This window comes from Polypterus senegalus, chromosome 5, assembly GCF_016835505.1.
Source record: "Polypterus senegalus isolate Bchr_013 chromosome 5, ASM1683550v1, whole genome shotgun sequence".
Taxonomy (NCBI): domain Eukaryota; kingdom Metazoa; phylum Chordata; class Cladistia; order Polypteriformes; family Polypteridae; genus Polypterus; species Polypterus senegalus.
Window position 1 is genome coordinate 51,880,776 of NC_053158.1, and position 17,292 is coordinate 51,898,067.

General features: G+C 36.2%; 1 protein-coding gene across 2 annotated transcripts in view; it reads left to right on the top strand.

Moving 5' to 3' along the window:
• sulf1 (sulfatase 1) overlaps nt 1–17,292 on the top strand; it is a 133,958-nt gene that overhangs the window by 56,542 nt on the left and 60,124 nt on the right. For both annotated transcript variants that reach the window (XM_039754621.1, XM_039754620.1), the window contains one exon: nt 9,436–9,655. In XM_039754621.1, the coding sequence (XP_039610555.1) occupies nt 9,484–9,655 (172 nt within the window). In that variant the 5' untranslated portion in view covers nt 9,436–9,483. The remainder of the gene's footprint in view (nt 1–9,435; nt 9,656–17,292) is intronic.

Sequence of the window (17,292 nt, forward strand, 5' to 3'; positions counted from 1 at the left end):
CTTAAATGAAAACGCACAAACCAATATTTTTTCCAGCTTTACTTACTCAATGCAATCTATAACATCCAAGTGAAAGCTACAGTTCAGAAAAAACTGGGAAATGATAACACCCTTGATCATGTAGGGTAATAAAGTCCATTATTAGAATGTGCATTGACATGACAAATGTATTACACCTCAAAAGTGATAATTATGATATACAGACTCTATTTTAGTTCCCTTTAAGTTTGCCACTGATGCGTATCTGCAGTTTTTAGTTTAACTGTTAGTTTATATCAGCAACTTCTGGTCACATTTTAAGGAACTGGGCTGATAGGACAGCAACATCTCAGCCAAGCTTCACTCTTAACATATTTGCTTTGCCTGAAGCCATTCAGCAACTGGAGAGTGGGTGTACATACATAAAGCATAATATGTTTTTGCCAACCTAAAAAGACAATTTGGAGTAGTGTCCAGTTCTCCTAATATAATCGGCACAATTTACTGCTCTCACATTGCAAGAAGGGTACTTAGCAAGAGTGACGCTGCTTCCGTTAACTGTAAGCAGTTACATTCCATTAACGCACAAGTCATACATGATGCCAAGTTGGTTGAGACTAACAAATGTTATGGCTTGGTGAGCTGGAACAACCTATGATAAATTTATTTTGAGGTAAAGGAGATTTGGCAGATGTGACAGTACTGTATATTGAGGCTTATTTGTTGGTAAGGTAACTGGCTGAACCGTCACATTTTTATTTGGTCTGTACTATTCATTGTAACGGCAATTCTGTTATTACATATGCCAGGTAATAGCGGCTGCTTGCTAAATCACTGGTGCCTTACTCCTTTCCTTGGCCTCCAGAACTCAGATGAGAGGCACTATAATGGCGCATATACTCTTGCATGGTTCGTTGCAGAGGGCAGCCAGCTACTCTTGAATGCAAATGGTGGTATCTCAGTATGTCGGGTGGGAGGCTGTTTTCCCAGTCAGTTTTTGATCTGCAGCATTGTTATTGTATATCTATGAGGTTGATTAGCATAGTCCATATATGGTTGTTTCAGGGTGTCAAACAATACAGGGTTTGAGGCAGTTTCGTGTATGCCCATTTACAAAATCATTGGGATTTATAAAGGTATACTGTGCAGAAATGTGCATCCACAAGGTTTTAAAAAAATCACTTTTTTTTTTTCTTGGTGTTCACATTTTCCTGTTTTTTGTCGCAAGCCAATTTTCACACCCAAATCCATGCCATTAATAACACCTAATAAAAGACACACTTTAGATTAATTGAGCCTTAACGTAATGGTGTTCCCTCCAGCATGTACTCCCATTTGATGCCTCTGGCATGTTCTACAGCTTCCTGTGGCCCCATCGTAGATGAAGACAGTGTGTAGAGCGAAAGGATACTCAATAATTTTTATGAAGAATTACAAAATGACTGAAGTACTAAATCCCTTAATTCAGTTCAAGATTGAAGGAGCAGCAGAATGTTCTTTCGGAATACAGTAGAAGAAAGGCAACCAATCCTCAGTGTATTAGGTGGAGCACTAGTTCACAGATAATTTGGAAAAATAAAAAAGTCTTCTGTTTCAATCAAACATGATGAGACACATTAACTGCCATGAGGTTAAGCTTAAATGAATTTTTTTATGTAAATGAAGTTAAGAGGTTTTATCTGAGTTCTCTGTTTTTCCTGTCATATCTCATTGATGTGCAAGATAGGTTGATCAGCAATTCTAAAGTGGCCCTGAATTAGAAAGTGTGATTTGCTTCAGGCTTAGGTTACATCCATTTTGTTTCCTACTCTGCACTTAGTTCGATTATGATACCATGCAGCTCTGAAGTGAATTACACAAGTTTGGTAAAGGATGGATAAATGTATTCAGAAAATTGATGCATGAGAAAAGAAAAGGATGGATTGCTTATGCCAGATGATAATAATTCACCTTGCTCATGTTATAAGTAATACGTGTTTTTTCCACATTCTTTCAGACTGTTTCCAGGTAATTTTCAGATAATTACTAACACATTGAAGCCACCTAGTACTGTGGTACAACTGTTTCATTTTCATTCCTATTTCTGATCAAAATATGCTTTTGTTTTTTCAAAAATGCTTTTGTTTTTTTTTATGTGGATTTCCTTCTTTAAACAAGATTTTAGACCGAAACTTAACCGTACAACCTAGCAGCAGACATTGGCTGCCAAACCAATTGTGAGGTGTGGGATTTCTTTAACCTTGTAGGTTACTGCAGGATGCACTTTAATTGGCTACTTCAGGAACTAAAGCTCAATACGAACATCGAGTTTGGCAGGTGGAAACCAAAAGAGTCAATTAAGGCTGATTTCAAAGAATGCATGCTGTTGGTGGCACAACTGAATAATTAACGAGGCACAGCTAGAGATTTGGTAATTAGCAGTCAATTATGGAACACAAAACAGTTATTGCGGAGCTGTAATGTGCCGCAGATCCAAATGCTGCAATTTGTTAGATCTTGTTCTGGCTGAACAAAAACATCAGAAGTGGCCTCTGATGAAAATCCAGTGTGACCCCTTTGTAATGACCCATGCAGGATGATTAATTGAGGAAGTTAGCCTACATAATTTCTTGTCCATTGACTTAGCTTTTTTTTCTGCAGAATCCACAGTTTGATGACTGATTTTTCAAAAACTTGTATAGATTACCAGGGGTAGATTGATCCTCACATCTTGAGACATATAAAACAGCTGACTATGAAACCTAATGTTTTACACTGAACTGTGTCACTGGAGGGTCATTGCTTTTTGAGGCTGAACAAAAGGAAGTATCAAACTTTGGTGTGAAGGACAATGTGTCCTGGTGTGAACGAAGTTTGTTGGGGTATGGGGATACTGTATATATTTTTTAATGTAGAGCTAGATATGTTGTGGCATTAGATGGTCTTGTCATTTGATAGTACTAGAGCAGATCGTATTCGCTGAAACCAACTGCTTTGCTAGATGGTGGTTGTGAAACTAAGCCCAGGACTTCTGTTAAAAGTGGGACTCCAGTCAGTTAATGCCATGCAATATTGCATTTCTAACAATGATTTGCAATAGTTAAACTACTCTATCTTATTATCTTATTAATGGGTGTTCACTGCATAATACATTTTAACAGAAAATCTTTGGGACAAATATACAGAGTATATTCAGTCTGTATTTCACCCCAGGTTGAAGCTGTGAGGCTGTAATTCTAACACCTGGGCCTTCATAGAGTAGAATCCTTTCTGCTGAACTGTCTCTTGTGGATTACAGTTTGTAGATAATGTCTGATGGACCATTTCTAATGCAGTTATGTCCTACTTTGATGTAAGGACAATACATGCATAATGTGCTTAAGATGTCAAATGGGAGTCCTCCACTCGACTTCCAAGACTTCTCCAGGTCAGGTCAGGTTGGGGAGCATGCACTGGCACAGCAAATTGTCGAATCACATGAGGATAAAGCTTGGGTTCACAGTTGGCAACCCCCCAGACAGGCATGAATTCCAGCCCATCCTCCGGAAATGACCATCAATCTGCTGCAGCCAGATGTTACGTGGGTGTCCCCTTGGCCTGGTCCAGCTGCTGAGGTCCTCAACAATGAGGATCCTGCGAGCTGGATCACCCTCTGGGAATCATGCCACATGACAGTTTTGTTGTAACTGACTTGTACAGTAGTCCATATATTGTTACATGTGACTGTTGCTGTCTTTTGCCTCTGCAATTTCCTATTTGTGTTGTCTCATCTTTAAGGTTTCCTAAATTTTAATCTACTGTATGTAGTTTTCATTTATATAGTTTTATTCATGATCCTTATAATAATGTAGCAAATTGAATATAAATAACACACCTATCCAATGTTCAGCCTGCTTAATTCAGTTAATCATTTTGGGAGGCTAGAGAATATATCAGCTGAGTGTGGGCCACTATTTCATCGCACTGCAATTTCATGGGCACTCAAGCTCACTAATACAAGGTCAATGTAGTAGTTGAAAGTAGCCTAATACACTGTTGGATGAAAACTGCATTCGAGACCCCTAATCATCCTCTATCTCTAATTGACTATCACTTTCACCCTTTGACCACCTAATAGCTAATGTGAGGTGAGTGTACTGGTGCAGTAATGGCTGCCATTGCATTATCCACATTGGTGGTGTATCAAGTGGTTCCCCTCTGTCTAAGTGCTTTCAGTAGCGAGAAAATTGCTACGTGAATGTAATTTAATTTATTATTATTATTAATTAAGACCAGATCAAACCCTGATCAGGGTTACCATTTATTATCGAGCCACTTTAGAGTCTCCAGTAAATTAACTCATATATCTTTGACACATGGGGAAAAAACAAGAGTAGAACAAATGACAGGGACACGTGATGTATAAGATAGCGGCCCTTGCCAGTATGCAGCAGCACTGCCCTATATCTATCTATCTAGTTGTAAAATTAAACTTAATTATGCAGTGACTGGGATTAATACCAGTAGAGCAGTTTTTCCAGTTCATTGTGCAACTGTGTACAAATGCAAAGAATTTCCAAAAAAAAAATTCAAATTTTCAAGTCTGTTTTTGAGCTGATCCACACACAAAAAAGACATTCAAATTAAAACCTTTGTATCAAGAAAAGCAATACATCTCAAAACCAGATTTTCACAGAGTCATCTCCTTATGTTTGTAGTGGAATATGTGGATCGTGTGACCTTTAGTGTTTTGCTTTTTGTGATCTTCCAGTGTTGACATAATGATTCTCAGTTTGTCTCTCTTTTTTTTTTCTCTGCCTTTTGATCTCTATTATAACTCAAATTGTTTTTGACATCTCCTGTCCTGGGGTTCTGTTAACATCATCATGGTAGCTGTGGCAGCATTGCATAGAGAGCTTAATGTTTGTTATGCATGTGTGTGTGTTATGACCTCGATAAATTCCGCAAATCTGACTTGTGCCTCCACAAATGAAAAGTATATTGAAAAGACAATATAATCATTTGGATGGTTATTCTATGGTTACAATTGTACAATTTAGGGCTTTGTTGACAGTAACAAGAGTAAGGCCATTTAACTGAAGTGTAATGTATTTTCAATGATTATGTTTCTATTGTAGTTCAGACACCATGTCACTTTATCCATTTTTAAATTCTCCTAATCCAGTTTTAGGATTGGATAAATTGGCCCAGATCCAGTTTCAGGCGTATTGGCACAAAGTAGAAACCAACCTGCTCAGCACAGTGTATACTCGCTCAGATATACCAACATTCACCCATACAAGGTTATTTTAGAGCTTCCAGTATACCAAACACGTAGGTCTTTGGTGTACCAGAGGAAAGTGACACAGACATGGAGAGAACATGGACACAGGCAGTACTGGGCTAGGGTTTGTATAGTTTACTTGGACAGATAGAAAGTGACAAACTGAAGCTCTTCAGGTACTTTCAAGCAGTATTCAGAACCATTTTGCACTGGACTTCACATTTTCAATGGTTTCGATAATCATTCTCATCCCAGATCCTGAAAATATATATATATATATATATATATATATATATATATATATTTATATTTTTTTAAATTTCAGTTATTTATTTTACTGATTAGGCTTCATTGAATACCTGTATGTATCTGATTGCTGTTAATGTGTGTATTTTGCTGTAACAATATAAATTTTCCTGAAACTTGTTTATCTTTCTCTAGTAAGCTCTAGAGTGACTTGTTATTTCTGTATTTACATTCAGTGGAGTGGTGTGTCTTGTCTATGACTGAGATGCTTTAAACCAAAGGAAAAACAGGTGTGTTTTGGTAGATACAGTAACATTCCATGCTTTTTTCCAGGGTGCTAGGGGACTGGATCTAACACCAGAGGCCACTAGAGGGAACACTAATCAGGCATGTCTAGAGCAAACCACGTGTAGCCCCTGACCTCGAAAGTGATTGCGGGGCATAGAAGTGACTACAGGAAGGGGTTGGGCATCATCTCTAGGCCAGAAGTCTGGAGATCTTACAGCTGAGAAGACAGTGTCTGGCAATAGCTTAAATGACTATAGGATGATAAGCTGGATTTGGTGCTTGGAGCACAGTGTGGACAAGCCATGCCCTTGATAGCAAGGGTCATGGTCTGTAATGACAGGCCTAGCGTGGCTGCTGACATCTAATGTTTTCCGTTATTATTATGTAATTTTATTTGTTTGCTTGTTATAATCTAATAATACATCTCTTTTGTTGGACAATGTCTCTTTTTCTGTCATTCGTGGCATTAGTGTACAGTTAGAACATGTTCAGATTTTTCACAGTAGTTTTCCCAGTACTTTCAACTGACCGTTTGTAAAAATTCTATATAAAATGAAATTAAATAAATATGAAGGCTTGTGGTAAAAATTTGTTTACATAGTGCCTTTTCTAGCAAAAGTTCCTGCTCAATAGGACACAGAGAGGAGACATTCAGTTTATCACTCAAGATGAGGATATTTTACTCTTTCTCTTGGGAAGCTGCAAATGTTATAGGTGTGCTTCTATAAACATGGCATTCTTTTCCCCTTTGTGCACTTAACAAACATTAACACTTTAATCATGTTTTTCCTCGGCTACTGAAGCTGCAAAACAGGCTTGGAAATGACAGACTGATAAAGGCCAGTCACAGGAGAGTGCACTTTCTCGGCATCTAGTATTATGAACACATTTCTGTTAGCTGATTGATAAATTTTACACCTAAACTAACAACACCAGAGATTAGAAAGTCTGAATTATTCTGCTAGGAAGCTATTATGATCCTTTTGGACCTGTGTTTTCATTTGATTTCACAAAAATGTAATTAAATCGAAACCTACATGAAGCTATTACATGGTCATAAGTAATTCTGGACTGAAGGGGTCAAAAACATTGTGTGGCTATTATGAATCTCAATCTGCTTTCTAAGTTGGCCTATGTGATGTATTTTTGTTTTTATACAGTTGTTGACACCACTGTTGTTTGTTTAGTAATTAGGTTGGTCAAATGGATCTAAATTGTGTGAAAATCAGAACATGAATGAAGGCTAAAATATGTCATTAAATAATTAGAAAAGATTAATCATCAATAGCATTATTAACATAGGTGGAGGAAATTGAGATGCGGGTGGTTAGATGATTATTACGTAATGGCAAGCCATGACAATTTTCTATCCCCAGTAAAATTTAAAAAATTGTAACCCACATTTTTTTAATTATGTGTTATTTAAAGTATACAGTGTTCCTAACCTCTTCTCAGTGGGTCATTTCAGAGACAGTCAGTCTTGAGCTTCCAGGTGAACAGTAAATCAAAGCATTTTTTGTTCTTATTCCCCTTTTATTATCATTTGACAAATTAGATATTAGTTTTTAAAAATAAATTTGTCAGGTATGCTTCAAAGCTCATTTTGTTTTATTTAATGTTTGAAATAACTACTCTCATTCACCATGTCCACTTCACAAAAATTAATCAATGGTATTACTAATGCCTGGTTTCTTTTGAGTGATATCAGAGGATTGTGTACCTTCTGATCATCAGCATCTTATAGAACACAGCAATTTATATTTAGATGTTAAATAAATTGAGAGCATTGTAGCTTACTACTCCCCAAGAAAGATATTGGCTATCAACTGCACTGAAACAGCAGTTTATGGCTAAAATGAATGTTAAATTTATGAGAGAAGATGTTAATTATTTTGCACAACATTTGGAGGTGCTGTACCCTACTGGCCCTTACTGCAGAAACACCACTGCTCTTGCAGTTTATTTTATGATGTTATAGTCAGTACAGGTACTTTATTGAAGAACAATATGAATTGTTTAATGTATTTTTTTTAAAGATTGTTAATTTTGTCATTAGATTGTTTCATTCTTATTTTTCATTGGCATTTTGTTAAAGATAACAGCAATTGTTACTAACCATGCGAGACAACTGCTGAAAGCATAACATAAGCACACACGCTGTTTACATGACAGCTAGAACTATCCAAACTTTGGATCAATAACATAACACTGGAGAACTGAATGTCAAAATAAAGAAATAAAAAGTTTAGTAAAGTTACAACTTCAATGTGTATATTTTCTATAGATTTTGTGTTTTCTTTTTGCTTTGGAAAATGGCTCTTTTGACAATTGTGTTAGTGACATCTGCCTAATTAACAGCTATCTATTTGAACATCTCAGATTATAAAGATGCTTTCTTTCGAGCACTTAAATTCTATCCTTCCAAAAATTAACACAGTGCTCTAATATGAATGGGTTAATTGCATATCGAAGAGAGTCAGGGTTATCTTTCCATGTTGACTGAAAATTGAAGACGCTTTTTTAACATTTGATTAAAGAGGCATTGGATGTTTTTATTTTACTCATGTTGAATCACATTGGAGACTATCGTCCAGATCACCCACATGTTAATTGTAAAATGAATATATTTACAGCCATATCAAACTATATGATTGTTTTCTAACGGTCAGTTGAGAATTAGTACACTGTATTCAGTTGTAGGAATTGCTGGGCAGGATTAAAAGTGATGGAGTGATTTTTAAATTCACAACAAAGCACACAGGAAAATCTTTTATAGAGTTAGCAGTCTAGGGTTAAATATCTGAAGCCTAGATATGCCAGATGATGCATGTTTGTCAACAGTCATGCAGGTGTGTCCCCAGCAGTGAATCATTGAAGCACATGAGTAGTTAAAGGTTACCAGTGTGTTTCAACCGCATACACGCTAATGGAGTGGCAGTACTCTGCTTCTAGTTACTGTTGGCTAAACATATTCAATCTGACTTTTCAAGCAAACCGAGTAAATCTAATAATTTTTGTGTTCTCAACTCTTTTTTTAAAGCAGACAAATAATCAAAAATGCAAAGAGGACCCATTTGATTGTGCACGAACACTCAATAGCTATACCAAATAACCCATAAACAATTTATTTAAATAAAGTTATACTCACATATGCAGTAAAAGAAAAATATAATTATGTAATAGGTGCCCTCAGCAGCCGTCAAGTAGTTATGGGATATAAATTGTGTTTTCAATTACATCTCTCATTTTTGACCTTTCTGCCTCATACTCAATGCTGCCACAGTGGGCCCTAGCCAACTTATCCGTGACCATAACTTAGATTAAACTTGTTTCAGAATGTTTTATTTTATATTGCTTTGCAATATAGAGCAGTGGTACCTAATGAAAGGGTTGAAACAAGTCTCTGAGCAGTTTAATTTTTTTGTATCTTTTCATGATAATTTAGTTTTTAGCTAATTGTGATATTTTTAACATTCTCATTACATCAACAGTCTTCTAATCATCTTGTATATATTTGAGTGCATGTTATATATGTTTTTAATCTGCCTTCATAAACTATATGATTGTTTTCTATCAGTCAATTGAGAAAATCATCATATTATCAAAATTATCATTGCCCCTCAACTGTAGCTCCAAGTAGTTTATTATTAATTTGTTTTATTTCTTTGATTATTTTATAGACTAGCCAATAAGCTCTTCTGTCACTGGATTCCAGAAAGGAAGTCACCATGAATCATTTCGCCTTAGTCCAATTTGTTCTCTTTGGTGTTCTTCAACTACAGAGATGTGTCAGCTCAGCTCCATCAACACACGGAGTGAGAGGACGTTTACGTCCAGAAAGAAGAAATATTAGGCCAAACATCATACTCGTCATGACCGACGATCAAGATGTTGAGCTTGGTAAGACTACCACTTTTTTAGAAAATTGTGTTTTCAAATACAGTATAGAATAAAATAGTTGTGTGTGCAATCAACAGATTTTTTTAGTTATCTTTATTTCCATGCGTCTGTTATTTTGTATTTATATTCTACTGTAAAAACAAAACTAAAAGGTATGAAATGTTATCAGGAAGACAGCATACCAAGCACAGATTACATGTAGCTGGTGGCTTTTTTCTTCTTCAGGGAAGTTTATTTTAGGATATTCTTGGTTTTTGCCTTTTGGTACTTCTTAATATTGTTATGAAATTTTAGCAGAGACATTTACCACCCCGCTTATGTTTACAGTCTTATCTAAAGCTTTCTATTTTTCAAAATTGTTGGTTAGTGAAAACGAAGGATTAATAAATGTATATACCATTTATGTTTTGATTAATATTTAATTTTTTAATTGTTTTAAATAAAAAGTCACATTCTCAGACCAATTTAAAATTCAGAATTACTGGAAACCAAAGCCTTTCCCAGTAGTTGCTGGCATAAATCAAGAACCTACCCTGGGAATGGCACCAGTCCATCACAGGGTCAATGTAGCACATACCTTCACCTGACCAGTTTTGAGCTGCAAGAACATTTTATGTACAGGTCTTTTAGAATGTGGGAGGAAGACACATGCATACTGTATATGAGGTAAATGTGCAGACTCCACACCTTCAGTGACCAATTGTGATACTCGAATCTGGGAAGAATGAGCTGTGAAGTGGCAGTGGTATCCAGTGCACCACTGTACAATTGACTGACTGTAAAGTGTTTAGTTTTTAATTATGTTTTGCTTAAATTTTAGTTCATCCATCCATCCATTTTCTAACCCGCTGAATCCAAATACAGGGTCATGATTTTTCAATTTGAAAGCTGTAATACTAAAATACATAAAATGTAACTCAACTAATTTTACTACTGCTAGTAATAATAACTAACTTTATTCATGTAGTTAACCAGATCACTGTATATAGTATATAGTGGACAGTCATTTCAGTTTATTTCTATACTGTACTTCTGATATACAAGCTCAGAACACATTTGCAAATATAGTTAAAACAAAAAATACATACTGTGGTTGGAACACTCTTGGTGATTGCCAAAGATTTGGTAAAACTTCTGCCTCCTCATTTACTGCATAAGGGTTGATAGGATTAAAGTGATGTTGTGCACTTTACCATCCATTAAATACTTTTCCAGAACTCTCATTGACAATGTAGCTACAGTATAATAACAAACTGTGACTGGTCCACAGGCCATCTACACAGCTCTTTATCTGTATCATGGGCATGGCCTTTTGGCTGGCTTCCATTTCATTTGTGTGAGTTCCAGGGATTTGGCTACTTATCTGGTAAGGATGGGATATCCATTCACAAACATTATTCTTACTGTTTTTTAATTACCCTTATCCTGCCCAACATCACAGAGAAGTATACGTGGAATTTCAAAATGTAATATCTTTTCAAATATGGTACAGGTTTGGTTATTTTCAGAAAACATTGAACATTTTTAATAGTACCATAATAGTTCTTGATGTAATAACAGTTTAAAAGCAGTGAGGTGGTAGTTGTACCTGTCCCTCGAAAATAGGTTGATATTCTGGCACGGACATCATTATTACATCTTTTGAGTTTACCTATATATTAAGGTCTGAATACCTGACTTTCCATAGTAAGCATGACAAGAATACTTTTTCAGCATATAGCAATACAGTGTCAGAATTTAAGACAAAAATAAAAAGGCAAAATCAGGAAAATGCTCTGGAGAAGAATGAAAAGTCAAACGAGAAAATTAATTGTCAAGTAAATTAAATACAACACAAAAATTAAGCTAGAAATAACCATGTCCACAAATGATAACATACACAATGAAGTCTCAAAAGAAACAAAAAATTAAAATAAGAAATATACATCAAATATTCAAGAATGATTCAAGATATCAAATAACTCTGATTCATAACATATCCCGACTCCAAGCTCTTTAGTGTATTGGCTCGAAGGGTTTTTCAAAGCTCTTGGGCAGAAATACTTCTAAATACCTCTTTTGTATGTAGCTCTAGTTTACTTAACCACATTCAACAGCCTGTAGGTGCCTCTGAGGAAGTTCTTCTAGAGGTGCCACGTTTTCATATAAGCTTCTCATCATATCAGGCAGAACCAAAGAGTGCTTAGATGACGATCTTTCCTATTACTCTTGTGTGTTTCAACGACACTGTCCTATAGTGGATTGGAGAATATGTACCACATTAACAATTCAATTATACATTTTAGGGTTGCAACCAGTACAACAATTTGTACACACTTTTCAAAATATTTTCACTTTTCTTTGATTTAAACCACGACACACAAGTCATATTTTGTAGTTATACCTATCTAATAGATAACTTGAAGTGAAAATGTGCTTAGAAAAATAAAACTTGACTACAGTCACTATTTATTTTAACTAGTTGCCTAGTAAACCATCAACTAGAACTGGGCTCTACCAATGTTCACTTGTAGTGATTCTGATTTGTTTTTTGGAAGCAAATCAGCTGTTTCTATATGTCACTTTTGATCATTTCTGCATTATTTGCAGGTGTTGAAACTATACTCTTTAATCCTAGTGTCATTAACTGATCTTATGAATGGCCTCAAAAAGTCTAATCAGTCCTGATTTTACTCTACAGGTATAAATTCATTACTTACACCAAACATATAGCACCTTACAGAACTATCAAGATTTCAATACACTATCAGGCCAAGTGACTGAGCAATATAGTATTGGGAACAGATACTATAACAAAAATGTACTGCTGGTAGTCACTTAAAGGTCATTGAAAGTGTATCAAACATTATTTTCACATATCAGTTATTAGAGGTAGATATCCAAATACAGGATAGTAATGTTATAAAATTACATTAAAGGGATCAGAGCAATAAGAATATACCATAATAGTAAGGCGCATTAACCTTGGTTATAGAACAAAGGAATAGAACGGAGCTACACAATTTGTCAGAAAATAATAGAACTGTGTACACTGAAAAAAATAGAGTAGAATTTAAGGCTAACCGTGCTGCACTGGAAAAATAGGTCAGAAATGGTTTGAAGGACAGGACAAGATGTTGGTTTGGCCTCCAAATTCCTCTGCTCTCAGTCGGATCAAACATCTGTGGGTTGTGCGGGAAAAACAATTCCAATCCATGGAGGCCACTTCTTGTAACATGCAGAATTTAAAGTATCTGCCACTAATCTCTTAGTGCCAGATAGCATAGTACACCTTCAAATGTCTTGTGGACTTCATACATCGATGGGGCAGAGGTGCTTTGGCAACACGAGGGGCACTTCATTACAGTATAACATAGAAGAACCCTCCATTGCGTTTTCTAAGCATTTGTTTCTATTGTTGCATCACAATGGAGAACTCTGCTAAGAACTTCTGTACATAAATTGCACAGAACAGATCTTTGGAGTATCCCATGCCACTGACTACCACTCTGATACACGGTTCTGGAGCCTCAGACTCTGTCACCTGCTAGTAAGGTAGTTCAAGACACTATGGGGGTATAAACCTGCATCTCCTTCAGGCATTTCTCATTAAATCTTGCAGTGGGTCCTACAAATACATTATTTATTTGATAAAATACAATGCAGCTCATCTCCCAAAGAGCACTTTCTCTACATAAAACAATGTGTTCTCTACATTAGAGAATGAGATACTCATCAGGATTAATGGGAAGCTAGACAGATTTGTGAGGGGAGTGGCTGTACTGCCCACTGCAAGAAAGATAAACTAGTGAAACAGCTTCACGCTTCAATACAGTAATTATAGTGAAGTCTGTAAGAAACAAAAAGAAGGCCAATTGGAGTGCTGAGCTAAATTTAGCTGAAAAAAAACAAGGAACACCCAAGTTCAAGAATGCAGTTAATTATTGATCCCTTCGCATTTCACTAAATTGAGAAGTTCAGTCAGGGCCAACAGGTAAACATTACATAATCTACAGTAGATGTGCTATATTAATAAAGGTGCAGATTTAATACCGGAATGATGATGGTGTTATGTAGCACGAAAGGTGCTTACAATTGTCCAATCCATTTTTGTCACATTATTAATTTTTTTTTTAATGTATGGATTTGATTTCCTGTGCAAGGCTGAGTATTACTATGTAAATTAAAGCTAACAAGTTTGACATGTAATGAGGCAAATATTTTCTATCCTCAATTTATCTTACCTTTCCAGTTTATAAATAATGAAGTACTGGTAACATATCTTTGTTTAGTGGCATTAAAAGAGCTCTAGTTTTAACAGATTTGACATTTGCTTCTGTTCAGGATATTTTTACTATTTTTGGTAGTAATATTCAAAAGTAATACAACAAAAACCTGACAAATAAAATTGTGCAGCATTTCTGGCAGCTCTAGACATTGCTAGGATGAAAGTTTGATATAAAGTAATATTGCAACCCTATGTTTGTTTTGTTGATATTGAGAACACAGGATCATTGTGCTTTCTCTGTATAGTCCAAGTACAGAATGTTTAACATATTGTTTTAGTTGTACTCTAGAGTGAGCACTGCTGTCTCACAGTTTGAGAGTTAATGGTTCAAATACCTTTCTGGTCACTTTTTATGTGAGGCTTGCATGTTCTTCTTGTGTGTTCATAACTTTTATCCATACATTCCTGTTTCCTGTACATTTAAAAGATATGCAGATTTTGATTGGAGACTGTGCATTGGCCTTGTCTGAGCTGACAAAGAGCATACGTTTACTATGATGGACTTGGCACCCTGTTTAAGGTTGTGGCAACTACTTTTTATTACTTACTGGGATGGTCTAGGAATAGCCTATAATCCCATATTGATTAAATAGTGCCTGTCTGAATTCTTCTTTATTAATGAATAATGAATTATTTTTTCAAATGACAGGGATAATAAATAAATCCTTTCCTTTAAAATTGCTGATGATTTGACTTGTTTTCTTTCATGACATTAAGTAATCATCAAAAGTCTAAGCAGCATCATGCTGTGAAAAGAAAAGCACAGAAATGCCAAAGTCATAAATGAAATGTACACTTTTTGGTTGTGTAAAGAAAGTGGGGCAAGGCATGACCTATTAGTCCTTTGGAATTTCCCACTAGGGTAATTACTGTAGCTGAGCTGTGATGCACTGGCATACCATTTCAGGTTCATATTGTCATTGTTGCAGTAGGACTAGGCTCAGGCTTAGCAAGCTCCATGAAAATGAGTGGGAGTAAGGTTTGAAAGGATGAGTGGATGGAAATGTTCCAACATTGCAGCAAAATAGGTGGAAAAAAAGTTAAAAGGAGGGAGACCCTGGCAGGTCAGAGGGTTGCTTCCGCAGAGCCTATACCTCAATTATACTGAAGTCATTTGACACTGTAGGGAAACCCAGGACAAACAATGCTGAGCATCGCTGGAAAGGAATGTGCTAGAAGGCTGAGTTTTGGCTGTCAAGAAGACAAAGGCAGACATGTTTAATTGCTAATTATTGGTGTTCCCATTATGGCTCATTTGTGTCTTCATTTATTATTTCATTTACTTTTAAGAAACACTGATCCCATTTTTTTGACCCAGGTCTTCCTGGCATGTCTTGTTTCATTGTACACAGTAGACGTTTGACAAAATAATTTCCTGGTGTCACTGAACTCATTTGTCAAATTAATAACTAAATAAATACTTTTGTGTAACTTTAGAAGTCTGCTTTGTCAATGTTGTGAACTATAGTACCATTCGAAGAAGATGTAGCCATTTAACTAAAATATGTCAGTCATTTACCAGATGAGTGTTTTTGTCATATATGAATAATAAATAAATATTAAAGTCCTGATAGCTTATGTTGCAATTCATTCATTTGTTCATTCAACATCTCATTTTTACCTTGTCTGACTAGTGGGCCTGAAATGAAAATCATGCTTGTATTTGCATAAGGATTAGCCTTTTGTATTCATTTGCTTGGTCCATCCATCCATTTCCAAGCCAAGCATTAGAAGCAGTCCTCCTTCTGATGTCAGGTGATCAAAGACAGAAGCTAAACTCAGAACTAGATTTTAGATGATGTGGTAAGCCTGTAGGTTTTTTATTACTTGGGGGGTAACAAAACAGGTATTTTTTATAATAAACTAATAGCACAACATTTCAGCTAAATAAATATTAGAACCTCCATAAACACATTTATTGCATTGAAATGTTCTGTATTACTCATAAATAAACTCCGTTTTCTTTTTATGTCTATTTGATAAGTTTCATGTAGGGATTTACAAAAAATAAAAACTGACTAAATGTAACATTAATATTTCAGAATTCATGAGTGAGTTCATGTTGAATTATGAGTGCAGTCTTCCCTGTTTATCCAACTTTTCTTTATCCCTTATTTTCTCTTTAACAGCTCTTTTTATTTTTTTGTAGTACTAATTTGGTTTCCTGACCATTTTTCACCATAAGCAAAATTGCATTCAGTGCACTGTGGTGGTGTGTTCATGAAAACAAATAAATGCATTTTTATACCCACATACTCTGAGCTGAGCTTACTTAGTCTTGTGCCCGTGTTTGCTATAATATGATGCACTTGTGCATTTCGGCATTTAGTATCTATGCTGTATGGACAAGTATTGGGACAGCTGAGCAATACAACAGGAACTTTAATGACATTGCATTTAAATAATAGAATATTAATATAATATATTTAATATGGAGTTAGTCCCCTCTTTGCAGCTATAAGGCTTTCCACAAGATTTTGGAGTGTTTCTGTAGGAATTTGTGTCAATTCATTCTGTAGAGGATTTATGAGGACAGGTACTGATCTTGGATGAGAAGGCATGTCTTGCAATCTCCATTCCAGTTTATTTTTAAAGATGTTCGATGGGGTTTAGGTCAGGGCTCTGTGTGGGTCAGTCACGTTCTTCCATGCTAAACTCCTCCAGCCATGTCTTTATGGACCTTGCTTGATGCACTGGGTACAGTTGTGCTAGGATAGAAAAGGGCCTTCACCAAACTGTATCCATTAAGTTGAAGCTTAGCATTGTCCAAAATGTCTTGGTATGCTGAAGCAGTAAGATTGCCAAGCAGTGGAAGTAAGGGACCTAGCCTAAACCCTGAAAAATAGTCCAGTGTCATTATTCCTCCTCCACCAAACTTCACAGTTGGCACAATACAGTAAGGAAGGTAATTAACATAATTTAGTATTAGAATGAATAGTTTTATTCGTAGAGAAATCAATTTTTATATAGGTATAAAGTAGGTTATAGTGGTATATAGGTTAAAGTGATATTTTGCAATGGCTTTTCTGATGGGCTATGAAAGTATTATTATTTTATCCATCCATCCAATTATCCATCCTCTTCCGCTTATCCGAGGTCGGGTCGCGGGGGCAGCAGCCTGAGCAGAGATGCCCAGACTTCCTTCTTCCCCGCCACTTCTTCTAGCTCTTCCGGGCGTTCCAGGCGTTCCCAGGCCGGCCGGGAGACATAGTCCCTCCTGCGTGTCCTGGTCTTGGGGCCTCCTCCCAGTTAGATGTGCCCGGAACACCTCACCAGGGAGGCGTCCAGGAGGCATTCTGATCAAATGCCTGAGCCACCTCATCTGACTCTTCTCGATGTGGAGGAACAGCGGCTCTACTCTGAGCCCCTC